This window comes from Amblyomma americanum, chromosome 4 (genome assembly GCF_052857255.1).
Source record: "Amblyomma americanum isolate KBUSLIRL-KWMA chromosome 4, ASM5285725v1, whole genome shotgun sequence".
In the NCBI taxonomy this organism is placed as follows: domain Eukaryota; kingdom Metazoa; phylum Arthropoda; class Arachnida; order Ixodida; family Ixodidae; genus Amblyomma; species Amblyomma americanum.
In genome coordinates this window covers 144,525,869-144,547,191 of record NC_135500.1, presented here as the reverse complement: position 1 = coordinate 144,547,191, position 21,323 = coordinate 144,525,869, and the positions used below count along the sequence as shown (strand labels likewise).

The 21,323-nt window shown below is 48.8% G+C and overlaps 1 protein-coding gene across 3 annotated transcripts in view; it reads left to right on the top strand.

Moving 5' to 3' along the window:
* LOC144128472 (alpha-tocopherol transfer protein-like) overlaps positions 1-19,647 on the top strand; it is a 50,452-nt gene extending 30,805 nt beyond the window's left edge. The window contains exons 2-6 of one of the 3 annotated variants that reach the window (XM_077661902.1): positions 1,764-1,926; positions 3,706-3,948; positions 15,158-15,351; positions 17,177-17,287; positions 17,462-19,647. In XM_077661902.1, coding sequence (XP_077518028.1) covers positions 1,773-1,926; positions 3,706-3,948; positions 15,158-15,351; positions 17,177-17,287; positions 17,462-17,635 — 876 coding nt within the window. In that variant the 5' untranslated portion in view covers positions 1,764-1,772 and the 3' untranslated portion in view covers positions 17,636-19,647. Of the gene's footprint in view, positions 1-1,750; positions 1,927-3,705; positions 3,949-15,157; positions 15,352-17,176; positions 17,288-17,461 lie in introns of all 3 variants that reach the window. The other 2 variants (XM_077661901.1, XM_077661900.1) reach the window with 2 other exon arrangements.
* Positions 19,648-21,323: the final 1,676 nt, after the last annotated feature.

Genomic DNA, 21,323 nt, shown 5'->3' with positions numbered 1-21,323 from the left:
GCATCGGTTGGTTTTGTACCACATCCTAAACCAAGCTCTTGGCGGCATCAGGTGCGACTCCGAATATTTACAGTATATGGGGGGTTTCCTTGCATCAATATCGTAACAGTGGGCCTCACTGGGATTCTCAGATCTCATTAGTAAGGCGACAAATCCAGGCTTGGAGCTCTCTATATTAGCACGAGCACAAATTTGCAATATCTTCTTGGCTTCGAAGCTTATCTATGTAATGCAGGTGTTGCATTATGCAAGGAAAAAGGCACAGACAATGCTAGAATTTTTGCCACTTTAGCGTGGTGCTCTCAATGGGAACCTATGCGTCGAGGCAATTTGTTTTTCCCTCTGGAGGCTGGTGGAGCTGGTCTTCAGTACTTTTTGTTTATCAGTTTGTTTCAAGGATTTTCTTTTTTAAAACAGCAAACCATCCCTTTTCCTCCTAGCTGTGTTTAACAGACGATAAATGTTCATTTGCCTATTTTGTTCGCGCCCACTGGTCATAGGAGTGAGGGGCCTTTTAGTGCTCATAGAACTTTTTAGCCTGTGGAAGAGCCGCATGATAGATCATCACGCAGAGCCGCCATGATCATCGAAGTCTCTGTTCAGAGAGCAGTGTGCTATGGTGCGGGGGGTTATATGCTGCGCAGATCGACCTCCTGCCTGGCTCCCTTTCCTCGATGCGTGTGTGTGTCTCCCGGAATTTTGATTCGTGCACAAAGTGAGAGCAGGATGCTGGCGTGATTGTGTATGACGGGTTGCGTGATGCGACCTGGTTAAGTTGGACTTGAAGCCTGTCAGGGTGGTCAGGGTGGGTGTACTTCCATGCAATAAAGAAAAAAAACTGCGGCGATAGCATAATGCTATCGTGCAGTGGCCAGCGAAGCTGATCTGTTCGCGCTGCCGCGGGTTCGAAGCCCAGTCGCGGCAACATTTATTTTATTTCTCCAGGTTGACCAAGGTCATCCTCATTCAAAACCTCGCTTATTTCCCGCCATTTCCCGCATCACGTGACTAACTTCAGAGGCCTCACCACACACCGGCATCTTCCGGGTTATGAGGCCAATAGTGCTTTCGCACTAAAACTGCAAAAAATATAGGTATAAAATCAATGGTACGGACGGAAGAGGTGCAAGTCAGATCCTGCAAATTTGTCCCAATCGCCGCCTTCTCGCAGCTCCTGGAGACGTCAGGGGAGAGAACAGTGATGGGGAAAGTTCTCTAGGTAATGAGCAAGGTGACCGTTTATGATATGTTTTGCATTGAAAGGGAAAATATGGTCGTAATAGAAGTCCACATCAGCCCGCGTGCCGCCTGAGGCTCCGATCATGCTGTGGCTTTTTCTTTTGCACGACACGCCTTTTCCTTCTTCATTCTGAGCTCTCATTATGTTTGATTTTGTTTTGGTGCCGTTTGTTTCGTTTGTGTTTTTTTATTGTAAAAAATGTTGCGTAGTAATGTTAGGTTTTGATTTCTGCTCTTTTCGGCCAATCCCCTTCGTTGACACGCGTCATAATTACCTATAGAGCACAACAACAACAACAACAACAACAACAAAGATGCAAGTCCTTCTATTGCCCAATCGGTGGCCATGCATTTGTGCAGCAGTTGAAGCCAGCGTATATCGTTTGTAACTGCAACAACTTTCTTCACATGTGTATTTCTGTAGAATTAAGCGTGCGTGACTCTCAAAGTGTTCTGCATGCCTTCACGACAGCGCGGCCGAACGTTTAACGCGTGTGTGTCATTTGCGCAGCCAGCCGAGGCAGCGCGTTCGCATGGCGGCCACTCGCATCCTGGCGCCCCCCAACCAAGATGGCGGCCTCGGCGGCGCGCTGCCTGAGGAGCTCCAGAAGGTGGCCGCAGAGGAGCTCGGCGAGGACGCGCGCAAGAGGGAGATCTGCCTCATCAAGCTGCGCAACCTCTTGCAGGGTGAGTGAGCTGCTGTGTGGTCGTCATTAGCTCGAGATGACGTCATGCAGCATGTCTGCCTTGACGCGATAGCCTCGATTTTTGTTTTTCACGGTCTATACCACCTTTGCATATCTATTTTTAGTCAGCGTGGTTACCGCATACCGTGAGTGACGAAGAGGCGAGTGAAAATTGTTTGCCAGGAGTAGGAATAAAAATAAATCACTGCTGTACTGAAGGAACCTGAACAGCGCAATCATTCGACTTACGTTGGAACTCTTCTCATGGCTCGACACACGACGGCAACTCTGTGGCAGTGTTCAAATTGGCATGTGTACGTACATGATATATCAACTGGTAGGGCGTTAGCTACCGGCAAGGGCAGGCACGTTGGGTACGTGCGCGCATCGGCCTTCGCAGTGCGTACCGACGGGGGTTGACGCAACCATGGATGTGGGAGAATGTATGGAGGGCTGCGTAGTTTGCGTGAAGAATGTGCGACATTTTAAGTCAGGAGCACAATTTCTTACGATTACCGCGCTCCTATTCTGTCTTGTTATGACCAGCGTGTATGGGGTGAAACACGAAGACATATGTTTTCACTTCATACAGCCCACGACAGTGTGGGTTCTCTTCATATAACCCACAAAGGCTTCTGGGGGATTGAGGTGGGCGGTTGGTGGCGCTTTTCGAGGGAAGAGAGGGTTGATGGTTGGAGGTGGATGGAGGTGGATGGGATGGTGGGAGATAAATTTTTTGGAGGCTTCGATGTGCAGAAGCTCGAAGGTGAGCGATGCATTTTTACTGGTGAGTGCCCGTGAGGTGACCGGAAGGATTGGTAGGGGTTCGGGGGGGGGGGGGGGGGGGGGCGGATGCTTGACACGTGCGTTCACGGAGCATGGCTTCTTCGCCGCAATATGACTAGTATACTGCTAACGCAGTCCAACACAAGAATCAAGCTTAATCCCTTTTGTTTACGTTGCACAAGGGGAAGGAAGATGGAGGGAAGAAAATATGAAATGGAAACCCCGAGGATACAGAAGCACTCACAAGCCGCATACACTGCATTGGCTGCACATAAAGCGGTTCCTCAAGTCTTATGACTTCAGGCTAGCTTTCCGTGTGCCACTGATTGGTTGCCCCGTTGCCCAAGTATCTCAGTTGAGTCATGTGCAAATATATGTTGGCGCTATGCTAGCTCGGCTTTCACACGTTCCCCTTTCGCTGATAACTACGAAATAAGTGCTGTTTTTTTCGTCCTATAGTGTGGGCCAGCGTGTACGCACGCGATACGAGCACGGAGCGCCACTTGAGCCGGTGCATCGGTTTATTTGCCCGTTTGCTGTGTGTAAAAGCATCAGACGTTAATGTCGGTCACCTTTGAGAAAAAATTAGCACCCATATCTGACTAAGGGCGTCCGCAGGGCAAAACGTAGGAGCAATAGCCGACTCGTATCTGCCTTGGTCACATCAAACAGTGCTTTTTTAAAGAGCCAATAGTTTATTAGGCTGTATGCAAGAATTAATGTGCCAGGAGACGCTTACTAGCATGCAACCGATCCCAAATGCAACAGAAAAGCCGTTCTTTCTGCTTTTAATGAGTAGGGTTTTTTCTACGCCCGGCATCGATTGCTCGATGCGGAGATAAAATAAATTTGGCTTTAACGGGGTCTGCGTTCTCATTGACCTGGTACCAGTCCGTTTCTGGACGTTCCATGCAGGCACGGCGGCAGGGCTCGGGCACCGCTTTCTTAGTGTGACTGGGGCAGCGGCGGCTAATACGCGATCCTTGCTTCGCAGGCGAGCCCAGCCTGCACTCTCGCATGGACGACGAGTTCCTGCTGCGCTTCCTTCGCACCAAGAAGTTCAAGGTGGAGGTGGCCCTCCGCACCATCCGGAACTACTACCGGCACCGGAGGGAGTCGCCCGAGATCTTCCAGGGGCTGCGGCCCTCCAAGCTGCGCCACGTGTACCAGGCCAACGGACAGATGCGCCTGCCGCACAGGGACCCCGACGGGAGGCCCATCTTTGTCCTCAGGATAGGTATTACAATCAATCAATCAATCAATCAATCAATCAATCAATCAATCAATCAATGGTCAGTCGACCATTTAATCTGTTAGTCCACCAATGAATCAATCAACTAATCAATCAATCAATGGCCAATCGATCAATAAATAAATAAATAAATGGTCAATCGACCATTTAATCTGTTAGTCCACCAATGAATGAATGAATGAATCAATCAATCAATGGTCAATCGACCCTTTAATCGGTTAGCCCACCAATGAATGAATGAATCAACCAACCAATCAATCAATCAATGACCAATCGATCAATAAATCAATCAATCAACCGATCAATCAATCTATCTATCGGCCATTTAATCTGTTAGTCCACCAATGAATGAATCAATCAACCAATCAGCCGGTAATACAGTTAATCGGCCAGAAAATCTACAGGCCAATCATTCATTCAGCCAGTTAATCAATAAATCCATACATAAATCAGTTAGTCAATCATGGAGATGAGCAATCAATTGATGAATCTTTTTGCGAGCTATGCAGGACAAGAGTGATACAATGCGTCGATGTCGCGGTGTTTTCTTGGGCCACTTCGGTGTGACTCGCGGAGAAGCTACACAGCTGTGCAGAGGACGTTCACATAGCTGCCTGATAAACGGTATGCCAAGTGCACTGCATATTTCCTTGGCGTGGGCACAACAGGGGAAGCACTTCGTTTTAGGCAGGCTAGCTGTTAACGTCGTTGACAGAATTTGGGTCATTCGGAAAAGGGGGCAAGCTATGACTGCATATGCGGAAGTTTAGGATATGGGTGAGGTGCTAGCACTGTATTAAGCGCAGAACCAGACTAGAAATCGCCTTCGAAACTATGTTACGCAACACACTGACGCAGCCATCGCTAGGAGAGCATGCAAGATTATGACAGCCAAAAGACGGCTACGCCTTTACATCACCTCACGAACAGCTTAGCATACAGGTATTTGTATTGACCATAGTCTAAAGTTCAAGCTCGGTAAGAAAGCTTGGGCTTTCATTCTCTTCGTTAGTTCTGCACACGACAGTCCTAACAGTCTATCTTTCATCGACGAGAAGCGAGGTCTCCTCCGAAACGCAGTGGAAGGGAACAGGAGCAAGTCGACGGGCTAGTTTGTTCTGCATGGTGAATATACAGCGCAAGGCGCGAAGACAAAATGACACAAGTTGCGTGTATTTCACTGTTTTTGCCCTTTTGTCTTTGTGCCTTAGCTGTATGTTAGTTTAAGCGTATCTGCACCGTTTTTAATCGAGTGAAATCATGTATGCGCGGTAACTTCATAAACAGAATTCCAGTTGCTAGTCGGCGATTTGTCAGTAATGGTTAAAGTGGTCGATCGTGAACTGAACTATACGCGGCGTTGTAGCAAGCTTTGCGAACTTGCTATAGTAAATGAGCAGAGCGGTACCCAGAGGTGGGCATTTGACCTCAAAAATCTGAACCTCACCTCAACCTCAAAAAGAATTTGCCGACCTCAGTCAACCTCAACCTCATCAGTTGAGGTTGAGGTCTCCTTAGACGCCCTCACCTCACTTTTCCTGAGGCCACTGCTCACCTCACTCAACCTCACGTCAACCTGAAATTGTGAGGTTGAGGTCGGCTGCTCGACCTCAGAAAACAAACAGAAAACAAAACAAAAAGCGATTAAGAAGTTTTTCAGTTAAAAACAATTCTGAGAATCCTGTGAGAAAGGAAAGCCAAAATGATGATGGTATTATTTAATAAGGTGTGTACAGACGCTATTGGTGTGCACGCAATAGGAGAAGCTTATAATCTGGGATGAACCCTCAGAGAGTATATGCCCTGCGGGCAGGGGTGTCCCATACGCGGTTACCACCAGTACGCCGGTGAGCACTTTATATGTGTCACTATTTGGCAACCTGCTTCGTGTGTACTTGTTCGTATTGGAAGCCTCTCGCTCATTCACGCACAAACCGGCAATTGACAAACACAGCCCTTCTACACCATTTACCAGATTTTGGGAGGAGGGGGGAGGTATTCACGATACTCTTTTCAGGCTTGAGAATAGTTACCGATTGCAAAGAAACTTATCGTCGATGCAATTCCCAATGCGACCGTTATGCGGATGCATATCAGTATATTTCCATTTTCTTGCTCCATCCGGCATAGCAAGAATGCTGTTTTTAGTCCTCTCTGTGTTGCCTTCGGAAACACTTAAAAAGCTGCGACTGTAGTACACCAACAGAGGCACGTTTTATTTATATCTGTGTAGAAGCGAGCGGCTTCTTTTGTTAACGCGAAAGCATTAGATGGCTCACAATCAAGGTCATATCCGCAAAAAAAGTGCCCGCAAGAAATGGCGCCGACGAGTCACGCGACGAAGATGATGACGTCACACAATTAATCAATGCTAATTAATATAATTTGGTAACGCTCAGGCTAATTAGTATAATTATTGATGTCGTCATGTGAGTGTGTCCTCATACCAGGTCATGTGACAGCGATGTAACGTGCCATCAAACCTTGTCACGTGACGACGCTGTAATATGACATCACACCTACTCACGTGACAACGATATAATTTCTCTTCATACCAGGCCCCCCCACCCACCCCCATGTCAAGATCCACATGTATCCCACATTACTACTCATGCGCGCATGACATCATGATGTCATGCGCGCATGACATCATGATTACAAAAAGTGCCCACAACCCGATCCACATTAAGGACATTCGGAGTGTCCAAAAGGTAAACGCGCCAGTACTCACGTGTATCATACTGCAAAGATCTTGCAACGACACATGCCTTTGACTCCCGCGATGATGGCGATGAAGATGATGCTAACAGTGTATCCTTATGAGCCCGGGGAAGTCTCATATACCGCAACCAAATTAAAAGTTGCCAGAATATTGATTAAATATTGTACATTACCCAGCAACCGAAGACAATTATTGTGCGGGAAAACAGGAATACCTGCAGCTAATAATTAAGGATGATGTTGATGTTCCTGGGAGGTCAAGACACTCCCCCGTTTCTGCCACTTCTCTCCAAGTGGCGATGGTAATGGTTTCGAAATCCTAGGAATTCACCGATGACTCGGTGAACCCGCGGTATTTTGAAGGAAAGGACCAGATTACGTCCTCGTACACTGTGCCAGCTATTAAAATCACACGGGGCAAAATAACTAGCCTGAAGTGGGCAGCGTGAACCGCTCTCTGTCAAGAGCACCATGGCTCTCCGCTAAAATTTCCCCGAAGCGAAATCTTTTTCCGAACCCCCAGCCCCACACCCCGAGGAAAAAAAAAAAACCCGCCTAAGTACTCATAATACGCCTCAGCAGAATTCTGGGTACCATTTCGTCAACCAGTCTGAGACAAGCTGCTTTAAGTCAATCACTTGTTTTCCTTCAAAACTGAACTAATCAATGGTACGCCAGCATCCTCGACGTTTTTTACCCACGAGCAACGCGCGAGCATTCTGCGAAGCCGTTTAACGTTAACGATAGGTCTCTGCAAAATAGTTAAAGGAAAGATAACGGTGTGAGCAGTGCCTGGCCGTCTGCAAGGCAGGCCGCCAACCTAACTGATCCCATACGAGAAAAGAAAAAAAGAGAATGATTAGAAACATACGAACAAAAATCGCACACTAAAAACAGAAGCTAACAGCGTACCCCATTAAACGTCATATTAGAAGGTTTGAAACAGCGACTCAGCAGCACAGCGCGTGCATGCAATCAGTTCCATTCACACATCCTCATTAAAAAAAAAGGAAAAGGAATCAGCTACCACATCACTATACATTCATCTTAGTTTTGCATTTTTTCGTCGCTGCAACAACCCTACCTATGCTGGTGCGTTCGCCTCGTGTTGCGGTGTTTCGGCACAATAAGCGAATTTCTGAGAAGGAACAAGGAACAAGAGACCAAAAAGAGGTTATTCGGAAGGATAAAAAAGCGAAATTATATTTGCGTCTGCTTGCATTACGGAACGGTAATATACAGAATGAGAGTGAGATTCGAAAGGGGAAGTCACCGATCAATAGCTTCGACGGTGTTATACAGGTTTTTCTGGCTTCGTGCTTTTTTCAATGAAATCAGCAGGTGTCCTTGTTAGGAACCGCCTGAATCACATTATCTCGCCTCTGCCGACTACTCCAGTTTCTGTTAAGTCAGTAGTCAGCTTGTAATGTACAGCAGGATCCCGTTTATTCGACTGCAAGGCAAGAGCCATGACGTCAGTGCCGGCAACAAGCATGAACACGAAGCAGTCTTGCTTGGGGTCATCCGCGCTGCGACGAATTTATTGCGTGCTTGTTGGACTGAACTTATTTGTTTGCGGCATCAAACAAAGCTACCGCTGGTGAACGTAAGTTACGTGCTTTGCGAGCTCCCGGGAGTTTGAGCCGACCGGAAGGCAGCCGGGTGCCACGCCAGCGGGGCAAGGGGGAGGGAGAGGGGCGCGCTGTGACAGGAACACTCCTTCCGGGAAGACCAGAGGGGTGCGTCTTCCTATAACCTCAGACTGATCGGACATTACGGCGCAGCACCGGAAGCTAAGAGGGAACTGTGGCATCCGGTTGTCCAAACAGGGGAAACCGAACACCAAGCGTCATTGCATGAACACTGCGGTGATGCGCTGCAACTCCGCTTCGGAAGCGGCACTCGTCGTAGTAAGACATGGTTACTGCAAAAAGTCTCGACCTCGAAATTTCGACCTCACTGAATGACGACCTCACTCAACCTCAAACTCACGCGTGAGGTTGATGTCTGATTTTTTGACCTCACTCACAAAATTTCAAGCCGTCGCCGACCTCACCTCAACCTCACCTCACGACGTGAGGTTGAGGTCATTTTGAGGTTGAGGTCAACCTCATGAGGTTGCCCACCTCTGCATGCAACAACAAAAAAAAAGCAAGAAAAGGGACGCCGTCACTTCTTCGCAAAATATCGCGATCCCGATCCAGCTCTCCCAGCTATCCGTTCGGGACAAATTTGCGGACCCGGCCCTTGAAGCACGTGTGTCCGCTTATGCCTATGGAGGCTGCAGGGGACCGCTTTCTCCGCTAGCGATTCCCCGAGTCCTCTTTCGCGAAGCTCAAGTGCACCGAGGACGGAGAGAGGGAGAGGGCGTGAAAGGGAGAGGCCGGCAAAAAGAAACAAGGGCGCTTCGTGAAAAGGAGAGGCGTCGTTAGCACGAATCGGTTAGCTTTCAAACGGGGCCGTGTCACGAGTGCTCTCCCCTGGCCTGCGCCGAGTCGGCGTCCAAGGAGGCCACTCTGACCGAGCGGCGGTGAAAATAAACGGAGCACGAGGAACGGGAGGGGACCTGGTTTCTCTCATCCGATCGACGACTGACCGCTTCCGGTTGGCATGAGCGACGCTCTGTTGGCGGGAAGTGGGGGGAGGGGGGGGGGCGCTCGCCCTCTGCATCCCTCCTCCTCCGCATGCATTCCGTTTTCCTCCGCCGGGCTTTGTTCGTCGCACTTTAGCGTTTTTCACTCATGTTTCCTCATTATTGAGAAGGCGGTGCCTATGTGCGCATTTGTGTTTTTTAGCTCAATAAAATAATAATAATAATTGGTTTTGGGGGAAAGGAAATGGTGCAGTATCTGTCTCATATATCGTTGGACACCTGAACCGCGCCGTGAGGGAAAGGATAAAGGAGGGAGTGAAAGCAGAAAAGAAGGAAGAGGTGCCGTAGTGGAGGGCTCCGGAATAATTTCGACCACCTGGGGATCTTTAACGTGCACTGACATCGCACAGCACACGGGCGTCTTAGCGTTTTTCCTCCATAAAAACGCAGCCGCCGCGGTCGGGTTCGAACCCGGGAACTCCGGATCAGTAGCCGAGCGCCCTAACCACTGAGCCACCGCGGCGGGTCTCAATAAAAGCACACGTCACAAAAAAAAAATTCTAAGGACGATTACGATTCTCCCTAACGCTAAATTTGACCGAACGTCTATTACCCGCCGCGGTGGCTCAGTGGTTAGTGCGCCCGGCTAGTAAGCAGGAGTACCGGGGTTCGATCCCGACCGCGGCGGCCGCGTTTAGATGGAGGCGAAACGCAAAGGCGCCCATGTAATAAATAATAATAATAATAATTGGTTTTGGGGGAAAGGAAATGGCGCAGTATCTGTCTCATATATCGTTGGACACCTGAACCGCGCCGTAAGGGAAGGGATGAAGGAGGGAGTGAAAGAATAAAGAGAAATAGGTGCCGTAGTGGAGGGCTCCGGCATAATTTCGACCACCTGGGGATCTTTAACGTGCACTGACATCGCACAGCACACGGGCGCCTTAGCGTTTTGCCTCCATAAAAACGCAGCCGCCGCGGTCGGGTTCGAACCCGGGAACTCCGGATCAGTAGTCGAGCGCCCTAACCACTGAGCCACCGCGTGTGCTGTGCGATTTCAGTACACGTGAAAGATCCCCATGTGTTCGAAATTATTCCGGAGCCCTCCACTACGGCACCTCTTTCGCTCTTTCTTCTTTCACTCCCACCTTCTTCCCTTCCCTTACGGCGCAGTTCGGGTGTCCACCGTGATATGTGAAACAATTACTGCGCCATTTCCTTTGCTCAAAAACCAATTTTCATTTTCATTTTTCAGCTCTGTCGGTGTCTCAGGCTCTTTAGGCTCATTGTTTTGCTTTGCTGGGTCGTCGGCACGTCTGGCGGCGATATTCGTTCGATAGTAATATTAGTTGATGAGGTCGACGGTGTGCAATGCACAGCGCGAGTGTGTGTTGCAGTTTAACACGCGGTGTGATCGGCTGCGACGATGTCCTAGTTGCTCTCGTGCAGTGACCAGCGAAGTGTAGATCTGTTCGCGGAGCTGGGGGTTCAAATCCAAATCGCAGCAATGTTTATTTATTTATTTATAAATGATTTGGCTTGGTTATACTGACGATGGCGATGCTGTCCAACCCACGAGAGGGCGCATTAGAGCGGCGCTCTAAAACGCGCGGTTTCGTCCCGATAGATCAGGCTTATATATGCAGTAAAGGCGTGCCAAATGTCACTTTAGGGGGGACACCCGAACCACGCCCTGAAGGAAGGGACGAAGAAATCGTGCTGCGCGCGTTCGAGGAAAAATGGTGATGAATATATTGGCTTTTGGAGAAAGGAAATGGCGCAGTATCTCTCACATATCGGTGGACACCTGAACCGCGCTGTAAGGGCTGGGGTAAAGGAGGGACTGAGAGAAGAAAGGAAGAAAGAGGTGCCGTAGTGGAGGGCTCCGGAATAAAATTAATGTGGATTAGCTCAGCTAATCCAGGATATACAAAGCGAAAGCGAGATTGAGGTCTCCACTGACCCAAGGAGCCGTTTGTGCGCCTTTCCTTTCGTGAAAATAAACGGCCTTAGCAAAGTTGTCAACGCCAATGAACTCTATGAACGCCGTCGGCTTACTTGTTTTTTTTTAGGTTTTTGAGGGAAGGAAATGGCGCAGTAACCGTTCACATATCTCGGTAGTGTTGTGCTCGCGCTCCCTTCCTGCTGTTGAGTTCGGCGAATTTGGACATGGGGAGGATTCCCTGAAAACCACCGCGAAGGTGAATGAGCCCCCTCTTGAGAGACACCTTTTGCTGGGAGACACTCCCGACCGCGAAGAAGCTCCCCTTACTGAGAAGCACTCTCAGTTGCTCTCACCTGTACAGTATGTAAATAGTCTTTGTATAAAGTTTTCCTTGCCTTTCCCTTCGTAGCCATGTCTGCGATGTTCCTCGTCCCTTCTCCGGCCCGACCCCGCTACCCTATCCTAACAGTGGACACCCGAACCGCGCCGTAAAGGAATGGATAAAGCAGGGAGGGAAAGAAGAAAGAGAAAACTGAAAATTGAGTTGGATTTTGAGGAAAGGCGCAGCGCTGCGCAGCGGCGGAACACCTGCGGCTCGGTTCTACTAGTGGCGCATGCGCAGTAGTGACTAGGGAGCGAGAGAGAGAGAAATATCCGCGGCGAGGCGCCCGTTGTGACGTCATGTGCCTCCTCGGAGCACCGCCACGGCGAAATCGCAAGTTCGCGGCCAGTAAAGCTTTCACTTTAATAATTTCGACCACCTGGGGATCTTTAACGTGCACTGACATCGCACAGCACACGGGCGCATTAGCGTTTCGCCTCCATCGAAACGCAGTCGCCGCGGTCGGGTTCGAACCGGGGAACTTCTCCTCAGTAGCCGAGCGGTCTAACCACTGAGCCACCGCGGCGGATAAAAAAAAATGGTGATGATGTTTTTGAATAGAATGTAAGGGCAGCTTTTTTTTTAAAGCGCCGTGACTACCTTTCTTTTTTTAAATCGACGCGAGGAAAGATGACAGGGGGATTCGGATGTCCACCTGCTGTGCTTTGGCGTTGGCATACAACGCTGGCGCGGGAGGCCATCGCTTTTTTATCGGGTCTCTGTCTACCCTCTCTCCAGTTCTCTTTCTAGAGGGGTTAGTCTTGACGAATAAAGAGTAAGGTAGTGGATGTTGGAACATAGCAGCAATTAAGTGAACATCTCAATTCGCTTTCAGCTTTTTGGAAGTTATTAAATGAGACAACTATGCTATAGTTTCGTATTTTTTGTAGCCGCAGTGGTTACGAACCAAGTAGAGAAGCGAATTGGACAATGAGTGAATAAATTCGTTGTAACCAGTTGTTCTAGCGCTTGAAGTCACGGGGTCTCGGACCCGCCACCAGTATTGACAAGGGATCTAGACCTCCCGCGCTATAGAAGGTCGGGACTGCATGAATATGAAGCAGGAAACCATTTTTATTCTTCTTTTCAGTGGTGGTCGAAACATTTCCTCTCTATCGTTTCGAAAATTTCACCCAGGTTTTTAGGAAGAATAATTAACATGTTTTCTAAAACCGGAGACAGAAAAATGAAAGGCCTGCAGCACTCCTCAAAAGCTGGAAGAAAAAGGGAACGAGTCAGTCCAGAGCTGTCCACTCAGCTTTAAGGCTAGCCAATAAGAATGGAGAACATAGCGGAAAGTCTTCCCCCAGCAACCTTCACGAGTAAAGAAAGCTTCCAGCCTTTTCAAATCCAAGGCGGCTCTAAGCCGTTTACAGTCTTCTCTTTCTTTCTCGTTCCGGCCTCCCGGAAAACATTAGCGATATTTCTAGTTTGCACTATATTTTGTTTATTTTCATTCTGTATGTATGCAGTTCTTTGTAGACTATAACTGTACCACTTTGTCTAAAACGATGTGCAAAACAGGCCGTCAGCGCCCTTCTTTATTTTCATCTATAATTATTTCTCTCTCCACCTGTGCTCGAATCATTAGAGACCCCTCTTCGATGGAGCCAGACTTAGGCGCTGAGCTGTAGTTCGATAGACGCTCACACCTTACATGCACTGCCGTGATTACGTCGCGCACGAATGGCTTCTTTCTCTTCTTTTTCTTCTTGTTTTTTGGTTTTCTCTGCACATGGTTCGCCTGTTTCTCCCCGGCCGCTCTACTCCCATCATCCGATCTGCAGTGCACCCCTTGGCTGGTCATAAGCCTCGGCAGTCGCAAAACGCTCTCGAGAGTGAAAACGTTAAGGAAACAAATAAGCCATTGCAGCCATGGAGGAAGTGCACTCACCGGAGAAGGATGGGGCGTAGCCAAAACCGGCACTACCACGGTTTGTTTATTTCTCGTTAGAGAGGGAGAGAGCGAAAAGCAAAACGCGCCCAACAGGATAACTGTTACGTGCGCTCGAGGAAAGATGGGGAGGAGGTGGTTCGAAGCAATCGCATCCGTTATCACCTGTTCCGCCACGCCTCGCCTTCCGATTGCTGCATGCGCGGCCGTCGATGATGAGGGGGGGGGGGGGGGGGGGGACAGATGCTCGCCGGAAGCGCGACGGAGTGCACCGCTTAGCACCGCTGTGGTAGCTGCTGTGCTGCGCCACTTCCGCGAGTCACCGGCCGGAGAAAACTCGCGGAGAACGGACGCCGCACCCGGTCGGTCCCAGCACGTGCTCGTTTCCGGACGGCTGGGCGAAGCGCAACAAAATTATCGAATGCGGAATCGTCGAGCAGCCGGTTTTTCGCGGACGCGTTGCAAGACTGCTGTGGCTGGGCTTTCCTCTGAGCGTGCCAAACGAGCGCCGTTGGCCAGGTTGGTCATGTCTGTGACAGCGCTGTGTTGTCTTATTTCTGTCAGTCCGTGTCTTAAGGGGGCGCTGTTTTTTCTAGAAATGAATTACCAACTAGCCCGTTCGACCACCCTTGCAACTGACACGGCGCTGACGTCATTTCAACATTGTAGCTAAAGAAATTACACGCTGAACTTGCCCACACTCCTCCGATGCATTGAGGAGAAGCCTAAAATTAAATCGTCGAATACGTCGGTATTTTGAATGCGAGCGTAAAAACACTTGGCATGCTTTACCTACAGCCTATATAGATTTGCATCCTTGATTTTCGCGGAATTCTCAAAAAGTTGTGCAGTTGCCCTGCAAGGTCTGTGTAACCGATTCCACAGATTGTTCTTTTTATTATTATTACTTAATTCATCAGACACCCGTATTTCTCGCAAATTCCGAATCGAGACGCCCCTTTAAACCCCGCCGCGGTGGCTCAGTGGTTATGGCGCTCGACTACTGATCCGGAGTTCCCGGGTTCGAACCCGACCGAGGCGGCTGCGTTTTTATGGAGGCAAAACGCTAAGGCGCCCGTGTGCTGTGCGATGTCAGTGCACGTTAAAGATCCCCAGGTGGTCGAAATTATTCCGGAGCCATCCACTACAGCACCTCTCTCTTCCTTTCTTCTTTCACTCCCTCCTTTACCCTTCCCTTACGGCGCGGTTCAGGTGTCCAACGATATATGCGACAGATACTGCGCCATTTCCTTTCCCCCAAAACCAAAACCAACCAACACCAACCCCTTTTACGTGATTATTTGTGTGCTGACCATGCAAGAGATCTATTTTTGGCCGCAGACCAGTCGATAATTTAGTCGCCAGGTCTTTAAATCGATCAATCAGTCAGTCTCTCTTATTAAAGTTAATGTGCCGAGAAACCACCATGCGATGTCACTTGCATTAAAATATGTTAGGCGCATGGAGAAGACAATATTTAAGGAAAGAAAGAAATGTTTAAGTGGGAAAGAACAAAAATGTAATAAACAGCGCAGCATTTTTGTAGCTAAAAATGTGACACGTTTGGGTCAATGCCTCATGTCAGAGGCAACAGCTCTCTTGGGAAGATACGAGGATGCACCGTCTTGATTCCATGCTTCCTTTCGTCCACAAACTAAGGCTGCTGGAAGCCGTGCGAGTACGACTACTACCAGCTGCGGAAGGCCAACATGCTGTGCCTGGAGGACATCTGCCTGGATCCCGCGGTGCAGGTGAACGGGCTGGTCTGCATCCTCGACTGCCGCGGCTGGGGGCTGCAGCACCTGCTCGCATTCCCCATCTCGCAGGTCCGGAAAACCATCGACCTGCTGCAGGCGAGTATATATACCGCCAGTAATTCACTCTCATCACCTACAGGTCGCCGGATGAATCATAAACAATAAGGCAAACAAAATTTCATTTGCATACCTTTATACAGCAAATGGTTTATGGGGATTTAACGTCCCAAAGCGACTCAGGCTATGAGGGACGCCGTAGTGAAGGTCTCCGGAAATTTCGACCACCTGGGGTTCTTTAACGTGCACTGACATCGCACAGACACGGGCCTCGCGAATTTCGCTTCCATCGAAATTCGACCGCCGCGGCCGGGATCGAACCCGCGTCTTTCAGGCCTGCAGCCGAGCGCCTTTACCACACAGCCACCGCGGCGGCGTTATACAGCAAATGCTTCGACGCCCGACAGCCCTGCGGAATACTGCGCAGCTCCACATTATATAGTGGTATGGAACACATCTCGTTCGATCACTGGAAACTTACGAGAATCTGCACGCCGCCTTACGAGCGAAGTCATCACGCATGAATATTTGCGTAACCACGCCATAAATATGGGACAGGTGTGCACTTTTTTACTTGACGCAGTTCCCGTCCACCCAAATTCACTCCTTCGGTCTCTCTCGAAAGTGCGCGGAGGAAGATAACGTTCATTAAAAAAAGGAAAAACACACATTAATCCTGCAATTATAGGAGGAAAACACAGATGAATCCTGCAATTATTATTGAATGTAGCGAAAGACAGTCGAAGGAAAGCCCTGCAGTTTAGCAAAGGCCTAGGAAATTATATGTAGTGCCGCAGTTTATATATTATATATAACTGCGCGGAGTTTTCAGAAGCTGACTATTTCAAGTGCTTTTAAAGGGACACTGAGAACAAATATAATTGGGCTTGCTTGTATCGGTATAGGATACCACTTTCTATTCGAAAACAGACCACTTTCGCCGAAAAGAAAGCTTTTATTTAAGAAAAACAAACAAACGAAGCGCAAGTGTCGCCATCACCGGCCGATATCGCAACTAAAACGCGTGCGGCGACACCGACTTTTTCTCGCGGATCACTGGGGCTACGCTACTCCGCCATTCACTTCAAAATGGTGGAAACTCGTTATTTTCGTTAAGAACGTCACGAGTTTGAATTGACTGACGGGAATATTTTAGATGAGTCTTTAGCTGGCGAATAAACGTCAACACGGCCAGAATGAGCCACAGAATGAGTTTTCACTGAGAACGACAATTAGATGGAGTTAACCTCAGTGTCTATTCAACGACAGGTAGTTGCCAAGAAATATTGAGCTCTTCACTAAAAAAAAAAGGTGTTCTTGAAGGGTAGAGGGGGGGGGGGGGGCATCAGGTTTAAATTTGAAGTTAGAATTAAAGCTTGTAGACGCACCTACTCCTGCGGTCGAAACTTGAGACCCCTTCTTTATATTTATGCATCATGTATAATGACTTCATAGGAATTTCTTTTAGGATACCAGACAAATGTATCCGGAAAAGTGTCGCCAGAAATTACAGTCCTACGTCCTACGAAGGCAGGTAGAGGGCATCACCGAATCGACTGGAGACACAAGTGACATCCTTATCGAGGCTGGCATTCAAAGCAGGTCGCGTTCTGGAAGTAAACATTCCACGAGATCACTGCATGCGGCTCTTGCATTCACTCACATCGCTCTCTCATCGCTAGCATTCTTTCCACCGTTTTTTTTTCTTTTTTTTTGCACATTTCATAGTATGTCTTTCCACCTCATGCCCCCCCCCCCTTTTTTTTTTTCGTTGAGCGACCGATATCCTTATTTAACAAAAACTATTTGTACCTGCACTGCTGAACAACATTGTTTGCATGCCTGGTACCTTTCACCTGAACAGGACTGCCTCCCAGCGCGATTCAAGGCGGTGCACGTGGTTTACCAGCCGTCGGTGTTCAACGTGTTCTTCTCGCTGGCCAAGCCATTCCTCACCACCAAGAACATCAACAGGGTCAGTGAACCGGCAATTTTGATTTATTTGTACTGCTTTTTTTTTGGGGGGGGGGTGCTCCATGCAGGCGCGGGCAACCTAAAGATTGCCGAGGAGCAACCGCCTGTACTCCCCCACAGAGTCTCTGAGCACAGTGGACGCAGCACAAGTTTCACCCCCTCCGCTTCTTCGCAGATACACATCCACGGTTCGGACATGGCCTCGCTGCACCAGCACCTGCCGCCCAGCATCCTGCCCGAGGAATACGGGGGCGTGAACGGGGCCTTCGACAACACCAAGTACTGCCAGAGCCTGTACGACCGCGAGGACAGCTTCGTCCAGGACATGAAGTACGGATACTGCCCCTGACGGAGGAGAAAAGAGCCACCGAGAGCACCTCGACTGCCCGGGAAGCGCAAGGGCTCGATCATCTTCGAGGACATGCGCTTCGCTTCGGACGGGTTAAAGCTGGCAGCCATGGAGCGTAGTGGGACGCGTTCCACCGCGCCCTTTTTGCGCCTCCCTTCTTGTTTCTTTTCCTGCGTTACATTGTTTTTTATTCTGTTATTTTCAGTTATAGGGCGTACAGGCATAGACAGGGTAATAAAAACCCACTGTCAAGGGGATACTGCAAAGGCCGGGCGGAATGATGGTGGGAACCGCTGTCAGTTGAGTTTTACTTTACTCTGGTCTCCCTTCTGCTTGCCATTGCATGCACTGGCGCAACCGGTCAAAACAGCATGGCCTGATGCTCCTACACTCTCTACACGAACACGCCTACATGTGAGTAGAAAGGGCGTAAGCCGTACTCTAGCGCATTCCCTTTTATAAAAGAGAGTGCGTCAGAGGAGATATCTTACTCCCTTTTTACTCATCTCGGTTTATTTTCCAGTTCCACTGCAACCAGCGCCCCGCAGAGATCAGTCCGGTTGGTTAGGCGTCCAGCCTTGTTCCTGAAATCACTCTGTTGCCACTCCCTCATGGTGAAGGCAGTAGGCTTTGCGCAGGCAAGGTGGTATGCCATATCCGACTCACGCTGCCCAAGAGGTCCGAATCTGGGTTCTGGTAATTTTGGGAGTAGCAATTAAAGTCGTTACCAAGTCCAACCTCGATTATTTAAACTCGATCGAGAGCAAAAATGTATTTAAATTAGGCGAAATTTGAAGTATGCCTGATCGGGCTCCCCCTTCGTGTATGGGCTGTTTGATTGGTCCAAGCAGCCAGTTTGAGTAAACCGAAAGTTCGAGTCAAGCGAGTTAGAATTAAGGAGATTTCAGCGTACCTTCTCCCCTCCTACTCCTCCTTACTCTGCACCGACGAAGTGTTAGAAACTTCACTGAATATCAGATGCATTGCCAGCTTGGAATCAAACGCGAACACAACTGTCTTCTTGAGATGGCCAACAGTCGCGGCGGCAGCGAGTCACGAAGGAGTTTGATCGCTAGATTGCCCAGCGGGGTCCAGGCGATAAAGTGCGATGGACAAGACGTCACAAGCGACAGCGTTGCAGTTTTGATCACTCCTCAAAGGCCGCACGGATGCCAAAATAATGCTTAATGTTAGGTTAAACTTGTTCAAACTTAGCGGAGCTCAGTCTCACGTACAGCTGGCCAACTCAAAACAAACACCTGATTTTGGAAATTAATACGAAAGAAGTAGAGCTCCTGGCGGAGCGCTGGCAAGCCAAGGGGAACGCAGCATAACAGTCCTTGGTTATCGAATTTAATCACACACACTTTGGTTGACTCATGTTGCAGTCGCTGCGCAGTGCTTCGTTCTTTTCGCGCCCATGACGATGTTCCTCTTCTAAAAAGGTCCACCAGCATTAAGCTGTCCGGTAACACGATACGAGTGAGAGTTCGTCGAACTGCAAGAGGACAATTAATTTATTTTAAAAATGTTTAGGCACATAGCAGAATGAAATGGGCAACTGCTGCTTATTCTTTAAAAGTTCAAGTGCAAGGGAACACACTTTGGGTGGCCTCACAGCTTTCGGAAGGCGCCGTACGTTCCTTCACAGTCCTGCGTAAACGAAAGGAATGGAGTCTGGGCTGGACTAAGTATGAACAATCAAATGTGCATCACCATGTCGCGTTTTGTATAGGGTGGCCTCGACGCAGCTGGCCACCCAGTGGTTCTTTGGCACTTTTCTCTCTTACTTACTTCTCCGGTTTCTTTGCGCAATGGAACAAGGGGCACCCACACGCAAGTATAATTTGCTTTCGTTGGCGCTTCAAAGCTCGGGGGCTGGCCAGCCAGTGTTGGTGGGAAAAACTCGTTTAAATTGCAATGGCTGTAAAGTGGGTTTTAACACGGAACCTGGCGTCCGGGTGCCGAAGACGAAATAAACGGGATACCTCATTCATTCATGTCTTTTTATGTCCTATCTCTTCTACACCTGCTCTGTGACCCGCGAAAGACGCGTTAGCGGCGAGCTACGGGATAGTTTCTACCTCTGGGTTCCTGGCAGGAAATCGCAGTACGTCGCTGTCCTTGCACTTCGCCACATCAGAATTCGGTTTCAAAAGCAAGATATCGAACCCATGACGTCGACGCGTTCAAAAGGAGGGCTTCATAGCAGCTCTGCAGCACCGTGGCGAGCTTATACAGACAGGCCATGACAGGTTCAGTTCAGTGTCCGTGCTGTTCAGCATTACTTTATTTAGGAGCGCAGATTGTCTCCCGCATTAGAAAAAAATATATTGATAAAGCGCTGCTCTGCACTGCTATGCGCTGCTCTGCACAGAACCTTTCTTCTGCATTCGCAGGTGTATTATTGGCCAGCGCGGTGTGTCCTTGTGCCGATGTAACGAAATTTCACGATATGAGACCCGCAAATTTGGCTCCACTGCTTTGACAACGAATGATGCTTTGAACAATGGCGAATTTCTTGCCGCAAAGCTATCCTGTTATCAAAAAAGCCCATTAATTAAAAACAAATATGTAGCGCGATGTCGGCCCGAACTTGGTATGTTAAAAGAGGTTGCCATTCTGCGTGACAGGGCTGACGTCGTCAAGTGGCTCTTCAGTTATTTAGGTAAGTATATATATAAACAACTTGACACACAATCGAAGCAAGGGCTTTTGAAAATACAGTTTTAACTTGCAGATATAAGCCCTCAACATAAGTGCGTTGATCTCTGCAGTATAATTTTTACAGCAACAGATGTATGCGGCACGTTCTGCTAACCATTCTGTCATTGACCATGCTCTTCTCGTCTTTCTCGCACTTGTCCTCTCCCTTTCGCTGTTGTTCCTCATACCTCTCCCCTCTTCATTTCGTTCTCCCCCCTGCAACGTTTCCTTCGCCGCACGTGTCACGTGGTCACCAGCATTATGCAGACGGACGAGCGATCATGACACACGCGTATACCCTGAACCCCTACTCTTCCACTCCAACGCCCCATGAGTGGTTACTGCATGCGGCTACCCCTACGCTCTCAACAAAAAAAAAAAAAGTTTCGCTGGATCTAGCTTGCCCGGGGAGCAGCCCGAAAGCAACAGACATATTTATATCTCTGTGACCGCTATCCAGTATTAGGAAGTACTCCGAGTGACGTCAGTATTTTGCACCTTCCCATCTGTCGCTGAAATTCGCATTACTACAATGGCCAACGTCCACTGATTTTTTTTTTTATGACGAGAACCGTTACACGGAGCCCAACTTGGACAATCGTGAAGCCGTGGTCCGTAGCATTTGTCAGGTGCCCTTTAAACACTAGAGAATCACTGGTCGACGAAACCCCGGTCTCGGCCGTGAGGTCACGTGCGCTTGCGGGGGGTTGAGCTTCCATAAAATTCAGAACAACTGTTCTGGTCGCTTCGCTGACCCCCCATTAGTGCACTAACGTACTGAAAGTGCCTTTTTCACTCCGTGTTTTATAGTTTGCGAAGTGTGGCCATAATAGCTATACCCCTTGTCCGAGTTCCCGGGTGCTAACTGCGAAAAATACGAGCCGCTTTTCTTATATCGCTGTTCACTGCGACGACTGTAACAACCATGTCTTCGCATGTTTCTGGTCGTAAAGAGCATTCTTGCTGCGAGTGTACTTATTCT